The sequence below is a fragment of the Oncorhynchus kisutch genome, linkage group LG7 (assembly GCF_002021735.2).
Source record: "Oncorhynchus kisutch isolate 150728-3 linkage group LG7, Okis_V2, whole genome shotgun sequence".
Taxonomy (NCBI): Eukaryota; Metazoa; Chordata; class Actinopteri; order Salmoniformes; family Salmonidae; genus Oncorhynchus; species Oncorhynchus kisutch.
Genome location: NC_034180.2, coordinates 1,567,396 through 1,593,178, shown reverse-complemented (window position 1 = coordinate 1,593,178; position 25,783 = coordinate 1,567,396). Strand labels below are relative to the sequence as shown.

Sequence of the window (25,783 nt, the reverse complement as noted above, 5' to 3'; positions counted from 1 at the left end):
ACAATCACCACAACAATACAATACAATCAGCACAACAATACAATACAATCACCACAACAATACAATACAATCAGCACAACAATGCAATACAATCACCACAACAATACAATACAATCAGCACTACAATACAATACAATCACCACAACAATACAATACAATCAGCACAACAATACAATACAATCACCACAACAATACAATACAATCACCACAACAATACAATACAATCACCACAACAATACAATACAATCAGCACAACAATGCAATACAATCACCACAACAATACAATACAATCAGCACAACAATACAATACAATCACCACAACAATACAATACAATCAGCACTACAATACAATACAATCACCACAACAATACAATACAATCAGCACAACAATACAATACAATCACCACAACAATACAATACAATTAGCACAACAATACAATACAATTAGCACAACAGTACAATACAATTAGCACAACAATACAATACAATTAGCACAACAATACAATACAATTAGCACAACAATACAATACAATCACCACAACAATACAATACAATCAGCACAACAATACAATACAATCAGCACTACAATACAATACAATCACCACAACAATACAATACAATCAGCACAACAATACAATACAATCACCACAACAATACAATACAATTAGCACAACAATACAATACAATTAGCACAACAATACAATACAATCACCACAACAATACAATACAATCAGCACAACAATACAATACAATCAGCACTACAATACAATACAATCACCACAACAATACAATACAATCAGCACTACAATACAATACAATCAGCACAACAATACAATACAATCGGGACAACAATACAATACAATCGGGACAACAATACAATACAATTAGCACAACAATACAATACAATTAGCACAACAATACAATACAATCAGCACAACAATACAATAAGCACAACAATACAATACCATCCAATCAGCGTAACAATACGATCCAATCAGCGTAACAATGCGATCCAGTCAGCGTAACAATACAATTCAATCAGCATAACAATACCATCCAATCAGCGTAACAATACAATTCAATCAGCATAACAATACCATCCAATCAGCGTAACAATACGATCCAATCAGCGTAACAATACAATACAATCGGCGTAACAATACGATCCAATCAGCGTAACAATACGATCCAATCAGCGTAACAATACGATCCAATCAGGGTACCAATACGATCCAATCAGCGTAACAATACGATCCAATCAGCGTAACAATCCAATCCAATCGGCGTAACAATATGATCCAATCGGCGTAACAATACAATCCAATCGGCGTAACAATACGATCCAATCAGCGTAACAATACAATACAATCATAGTAACAATACGATCCAATCAGCGTAACAATACGATAACAATTTACACTCCGCCTGAACAGAGTCTTGCATCAGAGTTTTAAACTCATCCAGGTAGTTAGATAGATATGGGAAGTCTACATCAGATTTTTTAAAGAGCGCTCATTAAGAAAATGATAGGCTAGTGAGTAGATAGTGAATATTAGCTTCCAGGCAAACTCTGCCATGGTTAATACGTTATGCAAGAGGAGGTTGTGCCGTTTTAGTTTTCATAGTAATAGCGATGATAAAAATGTACATATATAGTCATGCTAATTGGTTGTATCTTGAAAATAGCCTCCCTGTGTTGAATAGAGTTGAATCATTCTCGGTTTTATAATCTGGTAGCTTCCCCTTTCACTCCAGGCTCCTGCTGCATGGGGAATGACAGTAGACCAGTGGCAGAGGTAATAGTGTTATGCGATTCAAGACTCCCGTCTCCTGCCACACACACAGACATACCTGAAAGTGAAGTTGGAACCCTAGTAGACAGGTGTATGGGACTGGGAGAGTTCCAAGACAGGCAGTATCCCCTTTCATAGTCCCCCACAGACCCCACTCACAACCCCCAGAGATCAAAGCCAATACTCAGATAGGAACGTTTGACTGCATTACAGCCCCCTGTTCTGTTCCAGAGGGGTAGAATGGCACTTTGTCAGAGGAGGGGAATTATGGGTCGCGGCCATTTTACACAGCAGGCACCATGACTTCCTAAGTGTGTGTTCGGATCTAACCTGTCAGCCATGTCAACAGCCGGCCAACGATTTACTGTCCCCTGGTGCCAGTCGAAGGTCTACCTACATGTATACTGTGACTGTGAGGCGGAGGCTTCTTCCTCTCCCTCTCTCTCGCTCTCTCCTTGCCTCCTGACACGGGGCAGATAGATTTATTGGGGTTGGGAGAGTGTTGGTGTTATGATGTCTGGCCCCTAGAGGTTATTCATGTCTGCTTCCATATGGCAAAGCTGTCTGCTTTTAAAACTGTCTTTATATTCTATACTTTACATTATATTCTACTCTCTCGCTGTCTGTTTAAAGATGTGTCACTTGCACACTTGTTCTGCACAGATGTAGGGTCTTAATTTGAGCCAGTTTGCCACAGCAGGAAAATTATCTTTCAGCAACGGGAAATGTGAATTATTTTCATAATTAATAGACATTTTTGTAGGGGTGGATACATGTTTCATAAGGGAAAATTAAGTCTGACATTTCAGAGTGTAAATTACAAATTTCAGAAGCATTTTTCAAACCGCAAGTACACTACATGTTTTAAATGTCCTACATCACAGAAAAGTTATCCTGCAACAGGGGGATCAAATTAAGATCCCACATCTGTATGTCAGTATCTATCCTCTCTTTCATTTATATTTACATTTTAGTCATTTAGCAGATGCACCTTCCCTTTCCTCTCTCTCTTCTATCACTCCTTCCCTCAGTCTGTACGTTCTGTGAGGACTCACTAAGAATCTTGACACCACTTAGTCGTTTCATTTAGCTCCGTTATTAGAGCATGGCTCTTGCAATGCCAGGATAATGGGTTCGATTCCCGGGATCACCCATACGTTAAATGTATGCAAGCATGAGTGTAAGTAGCTTTGGATAAAAGTGTCTGCTAAATGGCATATAGACTGAGTGTGCAAAACATTAGGAACACCTTTCTAATATTGAGTTGCATCCCTCTTTCCCTCAGAACAGCGTTCCACAAGGATACTGGCCCATGCTGACTCTAATACTTCACACAGTTGGCTGGATGTCCTCTGGGTGGTGGACCATTCTTGATACAGACGGGAAACTGTTGAGTGTGAAAAACCCAGCAGCATGCCGTTCTTGACACACCAGTATGCCTGGCACCTAGTACCATACCCCATTCAAAGGCACTTAAATATGTTGTCTTGCCCATTCACCCTCTGAATGATACACAATCCATGTCTCAATTGTCTCTAGTCCTAGAAATCCTTAATTAACCTGTCTCCTCCCCTTCATCAACACTGATTGAAGTGGATTTAACAAGTGACATCAATAATGGATCAAAGCTTTCACCTGGATTTACCTGGTCAGTCTGTGTCATGGAAAGAGCAGGTGTTCTCAATGTTTTGTACACTCAGTGTTGTGTATATATATGATTAAATGATTCATTATGGCCAGTTGCCATGGGACAGTTAGGTTCGTTTTCTCCAAAATGATGCAATAAGCGCCAGTGGCACCATTGGGGGGTGACCCAGTCTCTCTGTCACCTTGTGATGTGCGGCATACTGCCTTTCCGACCCAGATCAGGTCACTGTTCTGGAGTCAGTGTTATTTTACAGTGCACGGCAGTGGCCAATAGGATCTATTAATATGCCTGGCTCCTCCAATCCAAAATCCCAACCATGGGATCTTCGGAATGCCCCAGAGGAAACTGAGTTGAGCACACTGGCATTTGAGAATATACTTTCTGTACTGTTGCGCCAACCTTACAAAAAGAGAAAGCTGTTGTAATTGAAAAAATTGTATAGAAATTCTGACCACGTGAAATTATTGGGGGGGATTATTATTATTATTATTGTATATATGTGGTTGTTTTGCCTACTTTAGTTGATTGCAAATCACTCTGGATAAGGGAGTCTGCTAAATTGCTCAAATGTACATTTCTGCAAGTTTATACCGGGCCATGTCGCAGAGTGCAATGTGACCCAGTATAAATAAAAAGAGGAATGAGGAAATGTAATAATCATGGTCCTCATTCCTGTCACTCAGCAGGGATATACTTACATGGGCGCCGCTTTCTGTTGCTCACCCTTGCATCATTCTCTTGGCTGTCAAAACCTCATTCTGACCAATGATATCCCCCCCCCTCCTCTTGAGTCCCACCCACCATCCTAAGTATATCTATGTATGGCTATGAATACTGTAGCAATGTAAATAGGACCTGATGACCTGATGAAGAAGGTGGAATGAAAGGACACTGGGGGGGGGGGGGGGGGGGGGGGGGTTGGGGGGGGGGGGTGGATTGCTGACCATGGTCGAGGTTGAAGATGACAAAGGTTAAAACAAGGGTATCTAATATCCCATAACTCTTTGCAACAATGGGACCTAGTTAGCTAAGGTGCTGGTAGTTAGCAATGGCGGACAGGCTCATTGTAATGGCTGGAATCGAATAATGGAACGGTATCAAAAACATCAAACATATGGAAACCACGTTTAACTTCGTTCCATTTATGCCACTTTAGCCATTACAATGAGTCCGTCCTCCTATAGCTCCCCCCACCTCTGATGTACAGTCAGGAGATACAATCAAACATGTTTGGAATCGGAATGAACCTAACTGATGTCTCCATTATATCCTTAGTCATCGAGGCTCACAGGAGACCATCTTGAGAATCTTGGCAAATCCCCTGACAGGTCATTAAAATGACAGTGGTAAATTAATTTGACCTGTTAGCCACTAAAGTTACATGTTGTTGGAGCATAGGGGGGCAAGCTAGCTAGCTACCGTGTGAGTTAGTTATCCAAAGATGGATGCACCGTAGGGAGCTCCATACCTGGAAAACATCTGGTCTTCTCACTCAGGTCTAAGAACATAAAAATGTCCAGGGGCCAACACTTAGAAGTGGCTGTGATATACTGGCTGTGCTTACTGCTTACTCAAACGATTAGCCTAGCATTAATAAATCACTCTAAGGACAAATTTATTAAGAGCCTGAAACAGGGGCGTTTCAAAATGCCGTCTTCTATAAAACATTTCATCTGATGGTGAGAACTAGTATTATTGTCAGTTTGAAACGCAAAAGAAATGTAAGCTGGGAGTGTGGTTGATATGTTAGTTGTAAAGATTGTAATAAATGAGTTCGTAAATCAGTTAGAGACATCAGAACCAGCAGGGACACCTGGTTCAGAGGGAATGTGGCCATTACTTAGCCTTATATACTCTACCCACGGTATTGCTCTCATAAATACCAAGGAAGGCGTCCCTCTCCACTTCTGCAAGATGCCTCAGTTCATTTCAATAGGCAGCAGCGCTGAGCACTAATCAGTCTATATATCATTTGAAATTGAGTTTTAAACAAACACTGAAATGCTACCACTCAGTTTCACTTTAGGTTTATCTGAATCAGTGCTATTGATGTGACCTTCTCTAATGGAAAGCAGAAAGTGTATAGTGTGCTTGACAACACACCACTGGATCTGTGTCTGGTGTGGTTGGATTCCATGCCAGGTCTGGACACGGTATCTGACAGGATTCACAAAAGGAGCCAGAAGAGGATTCCCTCCTTTGAGTTTGAGAAAGGAAAGCAGGCAGGCAGGGAGGGAGGCAGAGAGACATGCCAGAGCAGTGGGCTGTGGGCCACCCAGACAGTGGCCTGCTGTCCCTTGTTCATCCTGGAGGGACAAAGCCAACATAGGGACAGAGAGATGGGGTGGGAGGGCACAGCTGTCACTCAGCTTCTTTTTCCGGAATCTGAAGCTCTGGCAGGAGATCTCTGAGACACAGAGCGAGAGCGAGAGAGCGAGAGAGAGAGAGAGAGAGAGAGAGAGAGAGAGAGAGAGAGGCTGACTGAAGTGTCACACCGGCCGGATCTGAAGCCCCCTATCTCACGGTCATGTCTATGGCTCTGATCATGTCCACCTGGGGGATGGAATGTGATATTAGTGTAATTGATTATACACAGACAGCTCAGATTGTAATGATATCACCTTGTCATTTTTTAAAGGGTATGTTTGTGTGCTTGTATCATCATTGTAGCAGGTGCTGATTTGTTTTTGAGGCCTGCCTGCCAGCCAACTCTCTTGGACGACACACAAAATATATGGATGATGACGACATTGCCTTTGTCATAGTTGTCATAGCGTTTTCAAAGGCTCAGATATCACACAGCCAGGGCTTTGAGGTCCCCTCCACTGGCTGTGCGTCTATGTATAACATGATGTATGTATAGCGTCACAGCGATGTCATGGTGTCACAACGTATCTCTATCAGGTCTGGGAAATGGAGACATGGTTAGGGAAGACTTTTCCTCTGCTCTTTTTTTTCCAATTGACTCCCCCCCCCCCCCCCCCCCCCCCCAACCCCCGGTCGGAAATCCAACTCTGTTCTTTTAACAGGCGTCAGGTCAGGTGGTAAATGCTAGATGTCCTTAAATCTCATCTGTCCTATTTTATCGGCCTGTTGATTTAGGTTATTCTGAGGATTTCAACTCAAATGAACTCCAAGACCTTATTTCACCCTGTTAATTGAGTGACAATTGAGAAATAACAGCAGCTGATCAATTCAATTAAATATTGTCATTAGCGCTCATATTAATTAATTTCCCCAGTGCAGAATAGTCTGTTTCTAATTCTTACAGGTCAATTGACTCCTTTGTTTTCAATATTATTTTCCTTACATAGTCTCGTCATCTACAGTATTTCACCAGACAAACTACACCATGTTAGAAATTGTATTTCTATGCAATACTCAAGATAAAATAGCATTATTACATGTCTTGAGGGTAACAGTGTCAGAGCTGAAACCAGAAGCTGTCAGATAGGCTGCCAGTCTGGATGCCAGAGCGATAGTCTTTTTGTTGCTGACTATGTTCATACGATAATCCTATCTGACACACAATACAGGCTCACTAAGCTCAATATCAGCTTTGTGTAAACTGGGCAGCCTGCCTAGGAACACGTGCCTTTCTGAACAGAAACACTCCTTCAGATTCTGTGGGTTTGAGGAGATATGAGCAGAAAGGTATACAGGTTTTATAAATCAAGTTTCTCCCTTGATAAGTGATTATTATACTTTATGTGATGGACTGAGGTGTGACTAATGTGCCATGTAGCATTTTGTTTATGTGCACTGTACGTTATAGGTACAAGTGACGGACGAACGTCAACAGTCATTGCACTTCCATTTTACATTTCAAAGATGCTCAAGAAGTGTTTGATATTTCCACTCAGGCTAAACGAAAGTACACTGAATCAAACACTCAAATCTTCTTTGGAAGTTAACTGGCTCATCTTGTCTATCAATTGGCCACATGCACACTCATCAAGCGTGGTGGAATTTGGGGCAGGCAAAGACAAACATGATGAATGCTTCCTGTATTTTTAGCCGGAGCTGTCAGAAACATGAGCATGGTCAAGGATAGACACCGTTAGGTGCTAGGGGCTCCTATGTCAAACTGGGACTCCATGGCTACTATACTATACATTTGGGGGATGGCTGGGGTGGGAGGGTGGCGGGTTCTGGTGTGTGTGTGTGTGTGTGTGTGTGTGTGTGTGTGTGTGTGTGTGTGTGTGTGTGTGTGTGTGTGTGTGTGTGTGTGTGTGTGTGTGTGTGTGTGTGTGTGTGATTTACGTGAACAAGTGAAACGATCCAATTGAATCAATCCCCCCCAAAAATTAACTAGTTGGTATCAGTTCAATTCAATCCACCGTCATTGACATCCAGGCTTGGCGGAGTGTGGTTTGTCCCTGGCCCTGTTGTGTCTCGGTTATGGCCCGGCGTGCCATGTTGACATGTGGGTTTGAGGAAGTGGCCCCATCTCCTCCCTCCAGTGTTTTCATTCTCCCCAGTCACATAGCAGAACGCCCACAGCTCCTTTCTCCCGCAGCCAGGCAAAACCAACCCCAATGTAGGCTCATTGTATGAATGAACCAGATGCTCCATGCTCTTGTCCTCCATAAAGCCTAGTGAGAGTTTATTTCTTTAGTTAGCCTCCTCTCACAGGTTCTCTGTCACCCCTCAGAGGATTGGTTCTGCTTCCTTTCCTTAGTGTTCTGTTATGTAGGTGTTCATATCCAAAGGGTCTTTTCTCCGCATTGATCTACCAAATCCTCGACTCTGGTGCTGCAACCATCATGCTACAAGAGTGCGTTAATAATGATATGAATAACACATAATAATACATTGAATTTAGAGCACCTTTCAAAGACCCCAAGGACACAACAGGGTTAATAATATCAAGGGTATTTACTTCTTGACACGGACCTAACCAAATCCACCACCGTATGTTGGCAACTAGTGCTAGTGCTAACACTAGCACTCCTCTGCTAGAGGGAGATCAATGGTTAATATCACACAGCCTTTTCTCAGTCTACCTAACCAAATCCACCACCGTATGTTGGCAACCACTATGCTACTAGGCTAACACTAGCACTCCTCTGCTAGAGGGAGATCAATGGTTAATATCACACAGCCTTTTCTCAGTCTACCTAACCAAATCCACCACCGTATGTTGGCAACCACTATGCTACTAGGCTAACACTAGCACTCCTCTGCTAGAGGGAGATCAATGGTTAATATCACACAGCCTTTTCTCAGTCTACCTAACCAAATCCACCACTGTATGTTGGCAACCACTATGCTACTAGGCTAACACTAGCACTCCTCTGCTAGAGGGAGATCAATGGTTAATATCACACGGCCTTTTCTCAGTCTATCTACCAAATCCTCAACTCTGGTGCTACAACCATAGAAATAGAGTGATATTCTGATGACCACAACCACCATGGAGCTACACTAAAGGAAGTGAAGGGTTAATATGAAAGGGTCTTATCTTGACATTGACCTACTTCCTCCATGGCTGCTCAGAGTTAGACTCAGGGGTCAGGTTAATAACAGGCTAATAAGGCCTTTCTGCCACTGTGACCAGCGGTGCAAAACCGACCAACACCTCTCTAACCTCCTCGGCTCTCTGAATCCACTAAGCTCTGGCCAATCAGACACAAGGTGAAGGGTCCTCCTAGGGCCTGTCAGAGAGGGGATAAGCCAAGGCGTTTGGACGTTTGGCCACAGTTATTAAAAAGAAGCCTGGGATTAAGATTTAAGCATTAAGAAAGCTACTGGATAAGTAAGTAACTCCTTCTGTCCAGAGTGGCCCATGTCAAGCGGCGAGTGGAATACTTTCTTTTGAAGGATAAAAGAGTCATGAGATAGTATGGATTAAGGGCAGAGGAAGCAATGTATAGTCAATGGTGATCAGTGCCAGGTGACTACGAGCTTCAGACCTGGGTTCAAATACTGTTTGATATCTTATTTAATACCTTATAAAAAAAGGGGGGGGGGGTTGTACTTTTGGGACTATTATATTGGTCCCATTGCGTCAGGTAAGCTTAATAGAGACCAGGCAACATATTTGAAATGATTTAGAATAGTATTTGAACCCAGGTCTGGTTCATATGTGTGTTTTATGGCACCTGTTCTCTTCATGGGGCCTAATGAGGTAGATACACTTCAAGCTGAGAAAAATGACCTAGATATGAAGTCTTAATCGCTTGAAATCTGAGGTTTTACAGAGGATCCTGTCCAGGTGTGAGGACAAATGTGAGCTACTTTCACAATACTAAGGTTTAACACCAAGGGGTAAAAGGTCTATTTTAAGCCTATAGACATGAAGTAGACATGAAGTTACCCTTGTCCCTCAGAGGTGCTGCTGGTGCTTAAAGGGATAACGCCGGTGCTTAAAGGGATAGGGCTGATGCTTAAAGGATATGGCTGGGGCTGCCATGTCAGTGAGTCACCAGGAGTAATGGAGCCTCTCTCTGCACCTCACCTTTAACCCCTCTGCTAATACTGTTCTGTTTGGGTCAGAGGTGTGTGTGTGTGTGTGTGTGTGTGTGTGTGTGTGTGTGTGTGTGTGTGTGTGTGTGTGTGTGTGTGTGTGTGTGTGTGTGTGTGTGTGTGTGTGTGTGTGTGTGTGTGTGTGTGTGTGTGTGTGAGTGTGAGTGTGAGTGTGAGTGAGAGAGAGAGAGAGAGAGACAGAGACAGAGACAGAGACAGAGACAGAGACAGAGACAGAGACAGACATTCCCTTGAACAGACTGTCACTTACAGTATCTATCTGAGTCACTGTCAGCAAGTGATCCATTAAAAACTGGTCTCTCTGTCCTGTTTTGGCCCATTCCCCGAGACTGGTAAGAAGGTAAGAGTCTAGCCAGGGGCAGGCAACCCTGCCAAAGGAGCCAGGAAACTGACACACATATCTGGGTGAGGAGGTGAGAAACCCTAGCCAGGCATTGACTGAGAGTGGGGGGGGGAGAGAGAGAGAGAGAACAATGGAGTGAGAGGGGAAATTAGAAACAAGGCATCACTCAAGACTCCTGTGATGGAGGATTTGGGGGTAAGCCCTGACATTAAGTTATCAAGTTATCCTTCACAATTTAAAATATCTGTCTTTTGTCATAGGGCTCAATGAGTTTACAAAAACTGATGTCAAAGTTTCGACTTCCAGGTGGAAACAAGCTGAAGCCGCAGCCATTCCGGCTCAACTGGTCGTGGATCAGCCTGGAGAAGGAGTACTATCTGGTGGATGAGGACGCCAAATTCCTGGAGGTGACGCTCAGACGCAGGGGATACCTGGGAGAGACATCCTTCGTCAGTGAGTATTGGAAGTCTTACACAGTATTTACCACAGATCTACAGCAGCCTTTACCTAAACAGATAAATACAATGACTAAAATGGGACCCATAGCAATATTTACCTCTAGACATAGATATAGAATGACTAGACTGGGTCCTATAGGAGTATTTAACTCTAAACATTGATATAGAATGACTAGAAGGGTCCCTATAGCTGTATTTACCTATAAACATAGATATAAAATGACAAAAATGGACCCTATAGCAGTATTTACTTCTTGACCTAGAAATACAATGACTAGAATGGGACATGTGAAGTGTTCCAAAAAGAATGTTTTCACATGATTTCACATGTGAAATTTTACGTGAAATTGTGATTTTCCACATGTGAAACCATGTGTTTTTTATGTAAGGGAACATAGATATAGAATGACTAGAATGAGGACCCATTAGCAGTGTTTACCTCTAACATAGAAATAGAATGAATACAATGGGTACAGGGCTCCTCAGTCATTTTACAGAATACTAATGGGTACACTCAATATGGCTGACATGGAGATTCTATGTCTATGGTACTGAATGTCTTGAACAGGATTTACATCAGATCTATAGTATTTTGGTTTGATTTTGGATTTATTAGGATCCCCATTAGTCGATGCCAAGGGCATACACTCTTTGAAAAAAGGTGCTATCTAGAACCATAAAGGGTTATTCGGCTGTCCCAACCCTTTTTATTGCAGGTAGGAAACCCTTTTGGTGCCAGGTAGAACCCTTTTGGTTCTCTTATAGGGACAGCTGAAGAACCCTTTTGGAACCCTTTTTCTAAGAGTGTACCATGGTAGATCCTGTTGGAACTGGTTTGCACTTTGTTGGTTCATCCCCCAAGTGACATATCTGAGTTAGTACATTTCTCCCATTGTTTTCTCTGCTTGCCATTCAGATAAAGGTAGTTTTAAAGGTAGTTTTAAATTGTAAATATTTCAATCACCCACCACCATCAACTCTGACTAGGGGTACTTCGAAAAGATGTAAATGTCAGTGGAGAGACTATTCAGAAAGCAGGACCTATTAAACTGTCATTGTGTTAAAAGACTGATTGGCCCTTTAAGGGTCTTCATTGAGTGTATTTGTCTGTTATTACCCTGCCATTAGAAGAAGCCTAAGAATAAAACAGACCCCCTGGTTATCAATCTGCCCTGTGTGTGTTCCTGTTTGACTGATGACCCATTTCCTGTCTCGCTGGTAAAAAACCTTGTTTGATTGAGGGGTCAGATAGCCCTTCCTCATAGAGGTCACCAGGTAACGTCAACATGCTTGTCTGTTTGGCTACATCCAACACACAAGCTTTTATACATAGGCTCCTATATTTACAGTTGTTTTTTTACGACACAGTAGTGAGCAAATATGAACAAAGACAGACAATGAGAGCTAACCAGGCAACAACAGTCTGTAAATCACAGTCAACCTTCAGTCAACTCACATCCTCTGAGGCCCTGCAAACTACACAGTGCTACGTGCCATTATTATAAAGCTATTCAGTTCAATTAGGTTCAGTTCAACTCAATTCAGTTCAGCTCAGCTTACCTCAGCTAAATTACAATTAAATGTAATTAAATTAGGTTCTATTTAGTTCAGTTCGATATGGTTCTATTCAGGCATCACCACCAAGGATGGCACTGCGGAGAAGGACAAGGACTTCCGGGGCAAGGCCCAGAAGCAGGTCCAGTTCAACCCAGGCCAGACAGTGGCCACCTGGAGGGTGAAGATATTCACGGACCAGGAGTTTGAGACCAGCGAGACCTTTGAGATCCAGCTGTCGGAGCCTGTCATGGCCGTGCTGGAGTACCCCGATACAGCCACTGTGGAGATAGTGGACCCTGGTGATGGTAAGAATGAACGGCCTTATCTGCAGATTGTCTGTTTGATTTGCCCTCCGACATGAAGTCCTTTATGAATAGTAGACAGGCTTTAAGTCAATTGGAAAGGCTACATTCATTTACATGGATTGACACAGTAAAAATTATAATTGTATCCTTCATTTAAGATCCCCGAATCAGATCATGATTATTGTTACATTGTTGGGCAATTTGATGACCGCAGCAAATATGCATGGATCAAATAAGTACAGACTCACCTGGGCTTGTAAACTCTTCTTCTCTTGTTCTCTTTGGCCTATCCTCTGTGTTTCTCCCATAGAGATCCTATTAAATTACTATTCTAATTCTGAATTCTATGGTTTCTCCCTCTTTCCTCTGCAGAGTCCACGGTGTTCATCCCCCAGGCAGAGTATAAGATAGAGGAGGACATTGGGGAGCTGCTGGTGCCTGTTCGCCGCTCTGGAGACCTCAGCCAGGAACTCATGGTTGTCTGCTACACCCAGCAAGGTGAATACAGTCAAATATATCATTCAAATACATAGGTTTTTACAAAGATTAAATGCATGAATAAAATACACATAGATATACAGTGCATTCTTAAAGTATTCAGACCCCTTCCCTTTTTCCACATTTTGTTAAGTTACAACCTTATTCTAAAATGGATCAAAAATATTATTGTAAAAAATGTAAAACAGAAATACCTTATTTACATAAGTATTCAGACCCTTTGCTATGAGACTCGAAATTGAGCTCAAGTGCATCCTGTTTCCATTGATCATCTTTGAGATGTTTCTACAACTTGATTGGAGTGCAGTTGTGGTAGATTCAATTGATTAGACATGATTTGGAAAGGCGCACACCTGTCAATATAAGTTCCCACAGAAGACAGTGCACCTCAAATCAAAACCCAAGCCATGAGGTCGAAGGAATTGTCCGTAGAGCTCCGAGACAGGATTGTGTCGAAGCACAGAGCTGGGGAAGGGTACCCAAGAACACAGTGGCCTCCATCATTCTTAAATGGAAGAAGTTTGTAACCACCAAGACTGAGCAATCGGGGGAGAAGGGCCTTGGTCAGAATCCAATGGTCACTCTGACAGAGTTCCAGAAGGACAACCATCTCTGCAGCACTTTATGGTAGAGTGGCCAGACATAAGCCACTCCTCAGTAAAAGGCACATGATAGCCCTCTTGGAGTTTGCCACAAGGCACCTAAGGAACTCTCAGACCATGAGAAAAAAGATTCTCTGGTCTGATGAAACCAAGAGTGAACTCTTTGGCCTGAATGCCAAGCATCCCCTCTGGAAGAGACCTGGCACCATCCCTATGGTGAAGCATGGTGGTGGCAGCATCATGCTGTGGGGATGTTTTTCAGCGGCAGGGACTGGGAGCTTAGTCAGGATCGAGAGAAAGATGAACGGAGCAAAGTACAGAGCACTCAGGACCTCAGACTGGGGCGAAGGTTCCCCTTCCAACAAGACAACGACCTAAGCACACAGCCAAGACAACGCAGGAGTGGCTTTGGGCCAAGTCTCTGAATGTCCTTGAGTGTCCCAGCCAGAGCCCGAACTTGAACCCGATCGAACATCTCTGGAGAGATCTGAAAATAGCTGTGTAGCGACGCTCCCCATCCAACCAGACAGAGCTTGAGAGGATCTGCAGAGAAGAATGGGACAAACTCCCTAAATATAGGTGTGCCAAGCTTGTAGCATCATACCCAAGAAGACTCAATGCTGTAAAGGTGCTTCAACAAAGTACTGAGTAAAGGGTAAGAAAACCTGTGTAAATGTGATATTTCAGTTTTTGCTTTGTCATTATGGGGTATTGTGTGTAGATTGATGAGGGGGAAAAACGATTTGATCCATTTTAGAATAAGGCTGTAACATAACAAAATGTGGAAAAAGTCAAGGGGTCTGAATACTTTCCGAATGCACTGTAGATATATTGTAACATAAAACTACTCTCCTTCCCCCACAACTGCCTGTCATTCTTCTATTGACCCTTAACCATTGACCCCTGAACTCCTTTTCCCAACAGCCAGTGCGACGGGCACCATCCCCAGCACGGTCCTCTCCTACAGCGACTACATCACGCGTCCCGAGGACCACACCAGCGTGCTCCGCTTCGACAAGGACCAGAGGGAGAAGCCCTGCCGCATCATCATCATCGACGATTCGCTCTACGAGGAGGAAGAGAGCTTCAACGTAACCCTCAGCATGCCCATGGGGGGCCAGGTGGGAGCCACCTTCCCCAGCGCGAAGGTCACCATCCTGGCCGACAGCGACGACGGTGAGTGGGTTTGTTGGGCGTATGGTGGGTGGTGGCATCTATAGTCACCTGTTGAATACAGAGGTCAATCAATTGTCATGAAACCCTACTTGAAACTTGAAACCCTAGTTCAAATAGTTCAACACACAGGTTCAAGTCAACTTAAATGCTACTCGTCAATGGCAACAGACTCAATGATTCCTGACCCTTTACTATATTGACTATAAAGGAAACTCTACCAGTATCAGAATTACTTCCTATTCGACCCCCCAGTCTCTTGGGTTCAGTGAACAGGGGTACACTCTTTAAAAAAAAGTGTGATCTAGAACCTAAAAGGGTTCTTCGGCTGTCCCCATAGGATAACCCTTCAATAAAAAAAGTTTGGTTCCGGGTAGAACTCTTTTGGGTTCCCCTTCCACAGCGGGTTCTACCTAGAACCAAAAAGGTTTATCCTATGGGGCCAGCAGAGTAACCCTTTATGAACCCTGTTTTAAAAGATAAACAAATGAAGTGTTTCAAAGGTGCTCCTTTCAGCTTTTCTCCATGATTTCCTGGGTCTTCCTATGGGCCACTCCTAATGATATGACTTCCTGGGACTTCCTATGGGCCACTCCTAATGATATGACTTCCTGGGTCTTCCTATGGGCCACTCCTAATGATATGACTTCCTGGGACTTCCTATGGGCCACTCCTAATGATATGACTTCCTGGGACTTCCTATGGGCCACTCCTAATGATATGACTTCCTGGGTCTTCCTATGGGCCACTCCTAATGATATGACTTCCTGGGACTTCCTATGGGCCACTCCTAATGCTATGACTTCCTGGGTCTTCCTATGGGCCACTCCTAATGATATGACTTCCTGGGACTTCCTATGGGCCACTCCTAATGATATGACTTCCTGGGACTTCCTATTGGCCACTCCTAATGATATGACTTCCTTGGTCTTCCTATGGGCCACTCCTAATGATATGACTTCCTGGGACTTCCTATGGGCCACTCCTAATGATATGACTTCCTGGGACTTCCTATTGGCCACTCCTAATGATATGACTTCCTGGGACTTCCTATTGGCCACTCCTAATGATATGACTTCCTGGGACTTCCTATTGGCCACTCCTAATGATATGACTTCCTGGGACTTCCTATTGGCCACTCCTAATGATATGACTTCCTGGGACTTCCTATTGGCCACTCCTAATGATATGATTTCCTCTATGTTTGTTATGGGGGCTTAACTGTTGCCCGAGACACTTTGATGTGCCCAGTTACAATTTACAAGTGTACAAGTGTGTGTGTCTTTGTCTCTGGGTTTTTGTGTGTCAGTCTCTGTCTGTGCTGTGTGTTGTGTGTCAGTGTGCACCTGTGATGCCTTAGCAACCAAACCCTTTCATCCACATTGATTTATGATCATTTGATCTCCCAGCAGTTGTCTAATATTCAACACAGTGGCTGAAAACACAGAGTCGTGCAACTAGATACAACACTATTGAACTGATAACAGGGTCATTACTTTTCACTGACGATAGACACGTATCAATAGCATTACTTTGCTTCACACTTTGTTCTCCTGTTAGTGAGGTAGAATAAAGGAACAATTGATGCAGCCATGCCAGAAGCACTAAGGTAAAGAGGAAAGACAGGAGACTGAAAGAGAGAGAGAGAGAGCTGGTGCCAAACAGTAGATGAAAGGAGAGAGGAGAGGCAGGAAAGATGTGGTTAGAAGTTGGTTTATCAACAACAAAAAACAACTGAGCCACATAGGAACTACAGTAGGGCTTGTGAGAGCATGTAGACTGTAGGACAAAGCCTAGTGAAGCCTCTTTGGTGAGAGTGTTACCATCAACACCATAACTCAGAGGCCAGGTGCTGAGGATCCTCCAGCCACCATCAACACCATAACTCAGAGGCCAGGTGCTGAGGATCCTCCAGCCACCGTCAAAACCATAACTCAGAGGCCAGGTGCTGAGGATCCTCCAGCCACCGTCAAAACCATAACTCAGAGGCCAGGTGCTGAAGATCCTCCAGCAACCATCAACATCATAACTCAGAGGCCAGGTGCTGAGGATCCTCCAGCCACCGTCAACACCATAACTCAGAGGCCGGGTGCTGAGGATCCTCCAGCCATCATCAAAACCGTAACTCAGAGGCCGGGTGCTGGGGATCCTCCAGCCACCATCAACACCATAACTCAGAGGCCGAGTGCTGGGGATCCACCAGCCACCATCAACACCATAACTCAGAGGCCGAGTGCTGGGGATCCACCAGCCACCGTCAACACCATAACTCAGAGGCCGGGTGCTGAGGATCCTCCAGCCACCATCAACACCATAACTCAGAGGCCAGGTGCTGGGGATCCTCCAGCCACCGTCAACACCATAACTCAGAGGCCAGGTGCTGAGGATCCTCCAGCCACCATCAACACCATAACTCAGAGGCCAGGTGCTGAGGATCCTCCAGCCACCGTCAAAACCATAACTCAGAGGCCAGGTGCTGAAGATCCTCCAGCAACCATCAACATCATAACTCAGAGGCCAGGTGCTGAGGATCCTCCAGCCACCGTCAACACCATAACTCAGAGGCCGGGTGCTGAGGATCCTCCAGCCATCATCAAAACCGTAACTCAGAGGCCGGGTGCTGGGGATCCTCCAGCCACCATCAACACCATAACTCAGAGGCCGGGTGCTGGGGATCCTCCAGCCACCGTCAACACCATAACTCAGAGGCCGGGTGCTGAGGATCCTCCAGCCACCATCAACACCATAACTCAGAGGCCAGGTGCTGGGGATCCTCCAGCCACCGTCAACACCATAACTCAGAGGCCAGGTGCTGAGGATCCTCCAGCCACCATCAACACCATAACTCAGAGGCCAGGTGCTGAGGATCCTATAGCCACCATCAAAACCATAACTCAGAGGCCAGGTGCTGAAGATCCTCCAGCAACCATCAACATCATAACTCAGAGGCCAGGTGCTGAGGATCCTCCAGCCACCGTCAACACCATAACTCAGAGGCCGGGTGCTGAGGATCCTCCAGCCATCATCAAAACCGTAACTCAGAGGCCGGGTGCTGGGGATCCTCCAGCCACCATCAACACCATAACTCAGAGGCCAGGTGCTGAGGAACCTCCAGCCACCGTCAACACCATAACTCAGAGGCCGGGTGCTGGGGATCCTCCAGCCACCATCAACCCCATAACTCAGAGGCCGGGTGCTGGGGATCCTCCAGCCACCGTCAACACCATAACTCAGAGGCCAGGTGCTGAGGATCCTCCAGCCACCATCAACACCATAACTCAGAGGCCGGGTGCTGGGGATCCTCCAGCCACCATCAACACCATAACTCAGAGGCCAGGTGCTGGGGATCCTCCAAGTACCATCAACACCATAACTCAGAGGCCGGGTGCTGGGGATCCTCCAGCCATCATCAACACCATAACTCAGAGGCCGGGTGCTGGGGATCCTCCAGCCATCATCAACACCATAACTCAGAGGCCGGGTGCTGGGGATCCTCCAGCCCGGGTGATGCCCTTCTTTACTGTAACCACTGGTCTCTATGTGTAATCTATTCCACTACAGGTCCACTCATGGATGGTACCATTCCCCAAAGCCGCACACAGACAGACAGTGGCACACAAACACACTCAACCCAAGACAAAAGCACCTCTCCCCACATGTTTGTCTTGACTCCCCTCTCTTTGCCGGGTCTTTCCCCTCCTCCCTGCTCCCTCCTCTCGCTCTACCCCTGACTACACACTCCAGCTGTTCTATCCTATACTTCTAGTAACAGGTGGTAGAACTGGGAAGAGAGAAAATAGAATCGAACAGAAACTCCACTCTTAACTACACTGGACAACCCTCTGTCATGACACATAAAACAGCTCTCTGAACGTGTTTTGTTCTGAGACACTCCTCCAACTCCACCGTTCAGTGGAGCTGCGGGAAAACAGAGGGCTTCCCTTTGTGTTGCAGGGGCCAAGAGGCAGGTGGGGAAACAGGGGGAAACAGGGGTTTGTGGGAGAGGAATGTCAAATGACAGGCATGTTTTTCCTCCGGCTCCTGTTTGATGGCGTTCAGCCTCCATTTTTGTTTTATTTGTGTAGCTGTTATCTGAGATGGGGGTGATGGTTTGTTTACAACTTCAAGGACGCTCTGGAAGTTAAAAAAAACAAACATATTAGGATATCATATCGACATAAATGTTCCCTCTTTTCATTTGCATGTACGTCAAATATCACCCGTAGGCTTTAGATGAGAAAGAGGAGATGTGTTTGTTTGTTACACAGGTAAACCAAGAAACACGTTCAATGGAGATTTAATCCAGGACCAGTCTTAAGGGTCCAATGCAGCCGTTTTTATCTCAAAATCAAATCATTACTGGGTAAGAATGAATTACCTCACTGTGGTTGTTTTAAATTAAAATGGGCAAAAATACACAAACATTACTTCTTAGCAAAGGGTAATTTCTCAAGCAGTAACTTTTCTAGGAATGTCTGGGAGTGGTCTGAGTGGGAAGGGGAAAACTGAAAATGAGCCATTACTGGTAGAGAGGAAGAGAAATCTCTTTCTTATTACCACATGGTGATGTCACCATGGAAGGCCAAAACTCCATCCCACCAAAACAGGCGGCCTTTTCAAACAGCTCTTACACTAACAGCTATTTCACAGTATTATTCCAAACACAAAGTGTGGAAATATATATAAAACAAAAATCAGCCTTTAAGCTGTGTCTGGGAAACTGCCCCTTAGAAAGTGATTTACTTTCTGAATCTGAGGCCACTCTGACTGAATGAGTCATTTATCTCTCTTTAGTTGTCTCTCTGAGCCGTTCCTCTTCCTCTCCTCTGCACTTCTCTCCTCCTCTCCTTCCTCTCTCCCACCCTTCAGAGCTAATTTATTTCACTAACTGGTTTATTCTAATGACAGACACACTCACAGTCAGGGCTACACTCCCCACTTCCTCCCCTGTAATTTGGAGTACAATGGAAACGTTATGTCTAAGTAATCAGCGTGCATTCCCAGACATGATCTCCAGGCGACAAGAGGAGATGTCTTCTCAATGTAAAGATCCATTCCTCCATTGTGCCACAAACTTCTTGGTGGGTCCTGAAATCTAAAGTGACAACACTGTGTGCACGTGTGTGTGTGTGTGTGTGTGTGTGTGTGTGTGTGTGTGTGTGTGTGTGTGTGTGTGTGTGTGTGTGTGTGCACGTGTGTGCACGTGTGTGTGTGTGTGTGTGTGTGTGTGTGTGTGTGTGTGTGCACGTGTGTGCACGTGTGTGCACGTGTGTGTGTGTGTGTGTGTGTGTGTGTGTGTGTGTGTGTGTGTGTGTGTGTGTGTGTGTGTGTGTGTGTGTGTGTGTGTGTGTGTGTGTGTGTGTGTGTGTGTGTGTGTGCGTGTAAACCCATCTTCCAGGCTGAGTAAACCTGTGGTTGGGACCCCGGCCAGCATTAGGCTTCATTGTTATTAGTCTGGCTCTTCCTTTCTCAGTGATCCTTTAGGGATTGCCATGTCTCCTTCCCCCTAACCAGCCGCCCCTGGTACTAAACAGTGTCTCTGGTGATTGAGAGGCATTGAGAGTAAGCCAAGTTTCAGCGGGTCAGCGGTGGTTTTCTGAATGTGGCAGTACAAGCCCTAGTCTAAAAACATCTCTAGACCACCTCTTAAAATCCTCTTCACCTAACAGTCAGTTAAATGTGTACATACTTCCTATTCTCCATGTCTTACTTTTTCTATTTTATCCAGCTATAGACTAAATAATCATGAGTGTCACAATATTGTATCTGCCCCTTATAGAAATGGCAGAAAGCTCAATTATAGATCAACCTCATTAGTGGATGTACAGTAGACAGCAGTAGCTTGTCAGTGATGATCAGTCTGGCTGTTATAGAGGGGTGTACAGTAGACAGCGGTAGCTTGTCAGTGATGATCAGTCTGGCTGTTATAGAGGGGTGTACAGTAGACAGCGGTAGCTTGTCAGTGATGATCAGTCTGGCTGTTATAGAGGGGTGTACAGTAGACAGCAGTAGCTTGTCAGTGATGATGAGTCTGGCTGTTATAGAGGGGTGTACAGTAGACAGCAGTAGCTTGTCAGTGATGATGAGTCTGGCTGTTATAGAGGGGTGTATAGTAGACAGCGGTAGCTTGTCAGTGATGATGAGTCTGGCTGTTATAGAGGGGTGGACAGTAGACAGCAGTAGCTTGTCAGTGATGATGAGTCTGGCTGTTATAGAGGGGTGGACAGTAGACAGCAGTAGCTTGTCAGTGATGATGAGTCTGGCTGTTATAGAGGGGTGTACAGTAGACAGCGGTAGCTTGTCAGTGATGATGAGTCTGGCTGTTATAGAGGGGTGGACAGTAGACAGCGGTAGCTTGTCAGTGATGATCAGTCTGGCTGTTATAGAGGGGTGGACAGTAGACAGCAGTAGCTTGTCAGTGATGATGAGTCTGCCTGTTATAGAGGGGTGGACAGTAGACAGCGTTAGCTTGTCAGTGATGATCAGTCTGGCTGTTATAGAGGGGTGTACAGTAGACAGCGGTAGATTGTCAGTGATGATCAGTCTGGCTGTTATAGAGGGGTGTAGAGAGATTAATCCGCTGTGTGTTCCAAAGATATGCATTCCTTCCCTCTAGTCTATTACTCAGAGAGGGAGAGGTAGAGAGATCCTCCTGTCTGTGCTGCCTCCCCCGACTCCTCCCTCTTATCAGTGCTACTGTCATCAGACAAGGTGGACATCCCATCCCTCTTCTCCCCCCAACTCATCCCCCTTTCACTTATCCCCCATTTCTACCTGGCTTTTCAGGTGTGCACTGTAGACCTCTGGCACTGAGTTCAGACAACACTGTCTGGCCTCGATGAGGGGAGGATGATGAAGGGATGAGTGGGGTGACAGGTCTCTTCCTGGAAAGAGAGGGAAAGAGGGGGATGACCCCGTCAGCCGTACCAACTGTATCTGACAAGCAGAGTTCAGACCAGAAATGTGGATTATCCCATGACAGCTTCTTCCCCAAAGACATCCTTAATCAAAACCACATTTTTGTAACTTAATGTTCATATCTGTAAGATGTAATATACTGACCTGACCTCTCTCTCTCTCCCCTCCCTCCCCCATCTCTCTCTTTCTCCCTCTAACCCACAGAGCCCTCTCTGTATTTCGGAGAACTAGATTACATTGTGGATGAGAGTTCAGGCTATGTGGAGGTCAGGGTCTGGAGGACTGGCACTGACCTCTCCAAGACGGCCACAGTGACCGTCCGCTCCAGGAAGAGTGACCCCATCTCTGCTGAAGGTCAGAAGAAGAAAGTGAATGTTAGATCTATTATTCCTATCCTCTTTGTGGTGTAGCGTTTCCAGAATACAGTGCCTTGCAAAAGTATTCATCCCCCCCCTAGCGTTTTTCCTATTTTGTTGCATTACAACCTGTAATTTAAATGTAATGTAATGGACATACACAAAATAGTCCAAATTGGTGAAATGAAATTGAAAAATAAGAATATATACTGTATATTCACCCCCTTTGCTACGAAGCCCCTGAAGAAGATCTGGTGCAACCAATTACCTTCAGAAGTCACATAATTAGTTAAATAAAGTCCACCTGTGTACAATCTAAGTGTCACATGATCTCAGTATATTTACACCTGTTCTTAGTGGTGTTGCAGGCCCCAGAGTCTGTAGCACCACCAAGCAAGCATCACCATTAAGACCAAGGAGCTATCCAAACAGGTCAGGGATAAAGTTGTGGAGAAGTACAGATCAGGGTTGGGTTATAAAAAAATATCCGAAACTTGAACATCCACGGAGCACCATTAAATCCATTATTCAAAAATGGAGAGAATATGGCACTACAACAAACCTGTCAAGAGAAGGCCGCCCACCAAAACTCACGGACTAGGCAAGGAGGGCATTAATCAGAGAGGCAACAAAGAGACCAAAGATAACCCTGAAGGAGCTGCAAAGCTCCACAGCGGAGATTGGAATGTCTGTCCACTTCAAGCCGTACACTCCACAGAGCTGGGCTTTTACGGAAGAGTGGCCAGAAAAAAGCCATTGCTTAAAGAAAGAAATAAGCAAACACGTTTGGTGTTTGCAAAAGGCATGTGGGAGACTCCACAAACATATGGAAGAAGGTACTCTGGTCAGATGAGAATAAAATTTCACTTTTTGGCCATCAAGGAAAATGCTATGTCTAGCGCAAACCCAACACCTCTCATAACCCAGAGAACATCATCCCCACAGTGAAGCATGGTGGTGGCAGCATCATGCTTTGGGAATGTTTTTCATCGACAGGGACTGGGAAACTGGTCAAAATTGAAGGAATGATGGATGGCGCTAAATACAGGGAAATTCGTGAGGGAAACCTGTTTCAGTCTTCCAGAGATTTGAGACTGGGACGGAGGTTCACCTTCCAGCAGGACAATGACCCTAAGCATACTGCTAAAGCAACACTTGAGTGGTTTAAGGGGAAACATGGAAATGTCTTGGAATGGCCTAGTCAAAGCCCAGACCTCAATCCAATTGAGAATCTGTGGTATGACTTAAAGATTGCGGAACCCATGCAACTTGAAGGAGCTGGAGCAGTTTTGCCTTGAAGAATGGGCAAAATCCCAGTGGCTAGATGTGCCAAGCTTATCGAGACATACCCCAAGAGACTTGCAGCTGTAATTGCTGCAAAAGGTGGCTCTACAAAGTATTGCCTTTGGGGGGGTGAATAGTTATGCACACTCAAGTTTTCATTTTTTTTGTCTTATTTCTTGTTTGTTTCATAATTAAACATATTTTGTATCTTCAAAGTGGTAGGCATGTTGTGTAAATCAAATGATACAACCCCCCCCCCCCCCCCAAATCTATTTTAATCCTAGGTTGTAAGGCAACAAAATAGGAAAAATGGCAAGGGGGGTGAATTCTTTCGCAAGCCACTGTATGTGTCACAGTATTTACAATTCCCCTGGAGCCCCTCAATCTCTGTTTTCACATTATTCACAATCTCTCTATCAGTGCAATTACACAGAATTCCCAATCGTTCCTAATATTTCTCAAACATTCCGGTGTCATCTCTTTCTCTGTTATGGTAGTATTCCAATGCCCTTACTGGCTCTCTCTCCATAAAGATATATGTGTAATGTTCTATTTCTACGTTCCCCGTGTCCCCCTGCCAGCCGGCCTAGACTACGTGGGCATCAGCCGTAACCTGGACTTTGCCCCCGGGGTGACCATGCAGACATTCAGAGTGACCATCCTGGATGACCTGGGTCAGCCGGAGCTGGAGGGGCCGGAAACCTTTGACCTGGTGCTGAGGATGCCCATGAACGCTGTGCTGGGAGAGCCCAGCAAGACCATCATCACTATTAATGATACTGTTACTGACCGTGAGTTATACACACTCTGTAACACATCCCCACACATGTAGATATATAGGCCCCAGCAAGACCACCATCCCGGTTAATGATACTGTTACTGACCGTGAGTTATACACACTCTGTAACACATCCCCACACATGTAGATATATAGCCCCCAGCAAGACCACCATCCCGGTTAATGATACTGTCACTGACCATGAATTATACAGACACACACACTTTTTCACACATTGTTTTAGTGTTAACATAACCACTGTTTTAGTGTTAACATAACCACTGTTTTAGCGCTAACATAACCACTGTTTTAGCGCTAACCTCTGTTTTAGCGTTAACATAAGCGCTGTTTTAGTGTTAACATAACCACTGTTTTAGCATTAACATAACCACTGTTTTAGTGTTAACATAACCACTGTTTTAGCATTAACATAAGCACTGTTTTAGTGTTAACATAACCACTGTTTTAGCGTAGAACATATCCACTGTTTTAGCGTAGAACATATCCACTGTTTTAGTGTTAACATAACCACTGTTTTAGTGTTAACATAACCACTGTTTTAGCGCTAACCACTGTTTTAGCACTAACATAACCACTGTTTTAGCACTAACATAACCACTGTTTTAGCTCTAGCATAACCACTGTTTTAGCGCTAACATAACCACTGTTTTAGCGCTAACATAACCACTGTTTTAGCATTAACCACTGTTTTAGCTCTAACATAACCATTATGTTAGTGCTAAAACAGTGGTTATGTTAGTGCTAAAACAGTGGTTATGTTAGTGCTAAAACTGTGGTTATGTTAGGGCTAAAACAGTGGTTATGTTAGTGCTAAAACAGTGGTTATGTTAGCGCTAAAACAGTGGTTATGTTAGAGCTAAAACAGTGGTTATGTTAGCGCTAAAACAGTGGTTATGTTAGTGCTAAAACAGTGGTTATGTTAGCGCTAAAACAGTGGTTATGTTAGTAACCACTCTTTTAGGACTAGCATAACCACTCTTTTAGCGCTAACATAACCACTCTTTTAGCGCTAACATAACCACTCTTTTAGCACTAGCATAACGACTCTTTTAGCACTAACATAACCACTGTTTTAGCTCTAGCATAACCACTGTTTTATCTCTAACATAAACACTGTTTTAGCATTAACCACTGTTTTAGCACTAACATAACCACTGTTTTAGCATTAGCCACTGTTTTAGCATTAACCACTGTTTTGCATTAACCACTGTTTTAGCACTAACATAACCACTGTTTTAGCATTAACCACTGTTTTAGCATTAACCACTGTTTTAGCATTAACCACTGTTTTAGCATTAACCACTGTTTTAGCTCTAACATAACCACTGTTTTAGCATTAACCACTGTTTTAGCTCTAACATAAACACTGTTTTAGCATTAACCACTGTTTTAGCACTAACATAACCACTGTTTTAGCGCTAACATAACCACTGTTTTAGCATTAACCACTGTTTTAGCTCTAACATAACCACTGTTTTAGTTTTAACATAACCACTGTTTTAGCATTAACCACTGTTTTAGCACTAACATAACCACTGTTTTAGCATTAACCACTGTTTT

General features: G+C 44.3%; 1 protein-coding gene across 1 annotated transcript in view; it reads left to right on the top strand.

The window, feature by feature from the left end:
• Positions 1–25,783, top strand: part of LOC116374660 (FRAS1-related extracellular matrix protein 2-like) — a 52,142-nt gene that overhangs the window by 12,945 nt on the left and 13,414 nt on the right. Inside the window, exons 3-8 of the mRNA XM_031828347.1 lie at positions 10,580–10,726; positions 12,363–12,593; positions 12,966–13,091; positions 14,618–14,869; positions 21,989–22,138; positions 24,006–24,215. Of these exons, the coding sequence (XP_031684207.1) occupies positions 10,580–10,726; positions 12,363–12,593; positions 12,966–13,091; positions 14,618–14,869; positions 21,989–22,138; positions 24,006–24,215 (1,116 nt within the window). The remainder of the gene's footprint in view (positions 1–10,579; positions 10,727–12,362; positions 12,594–12,965; positions 13,092–14,617; positions 14,870–21,988; positions 22,139–24,005; positions 24,216–25,783) is intronic.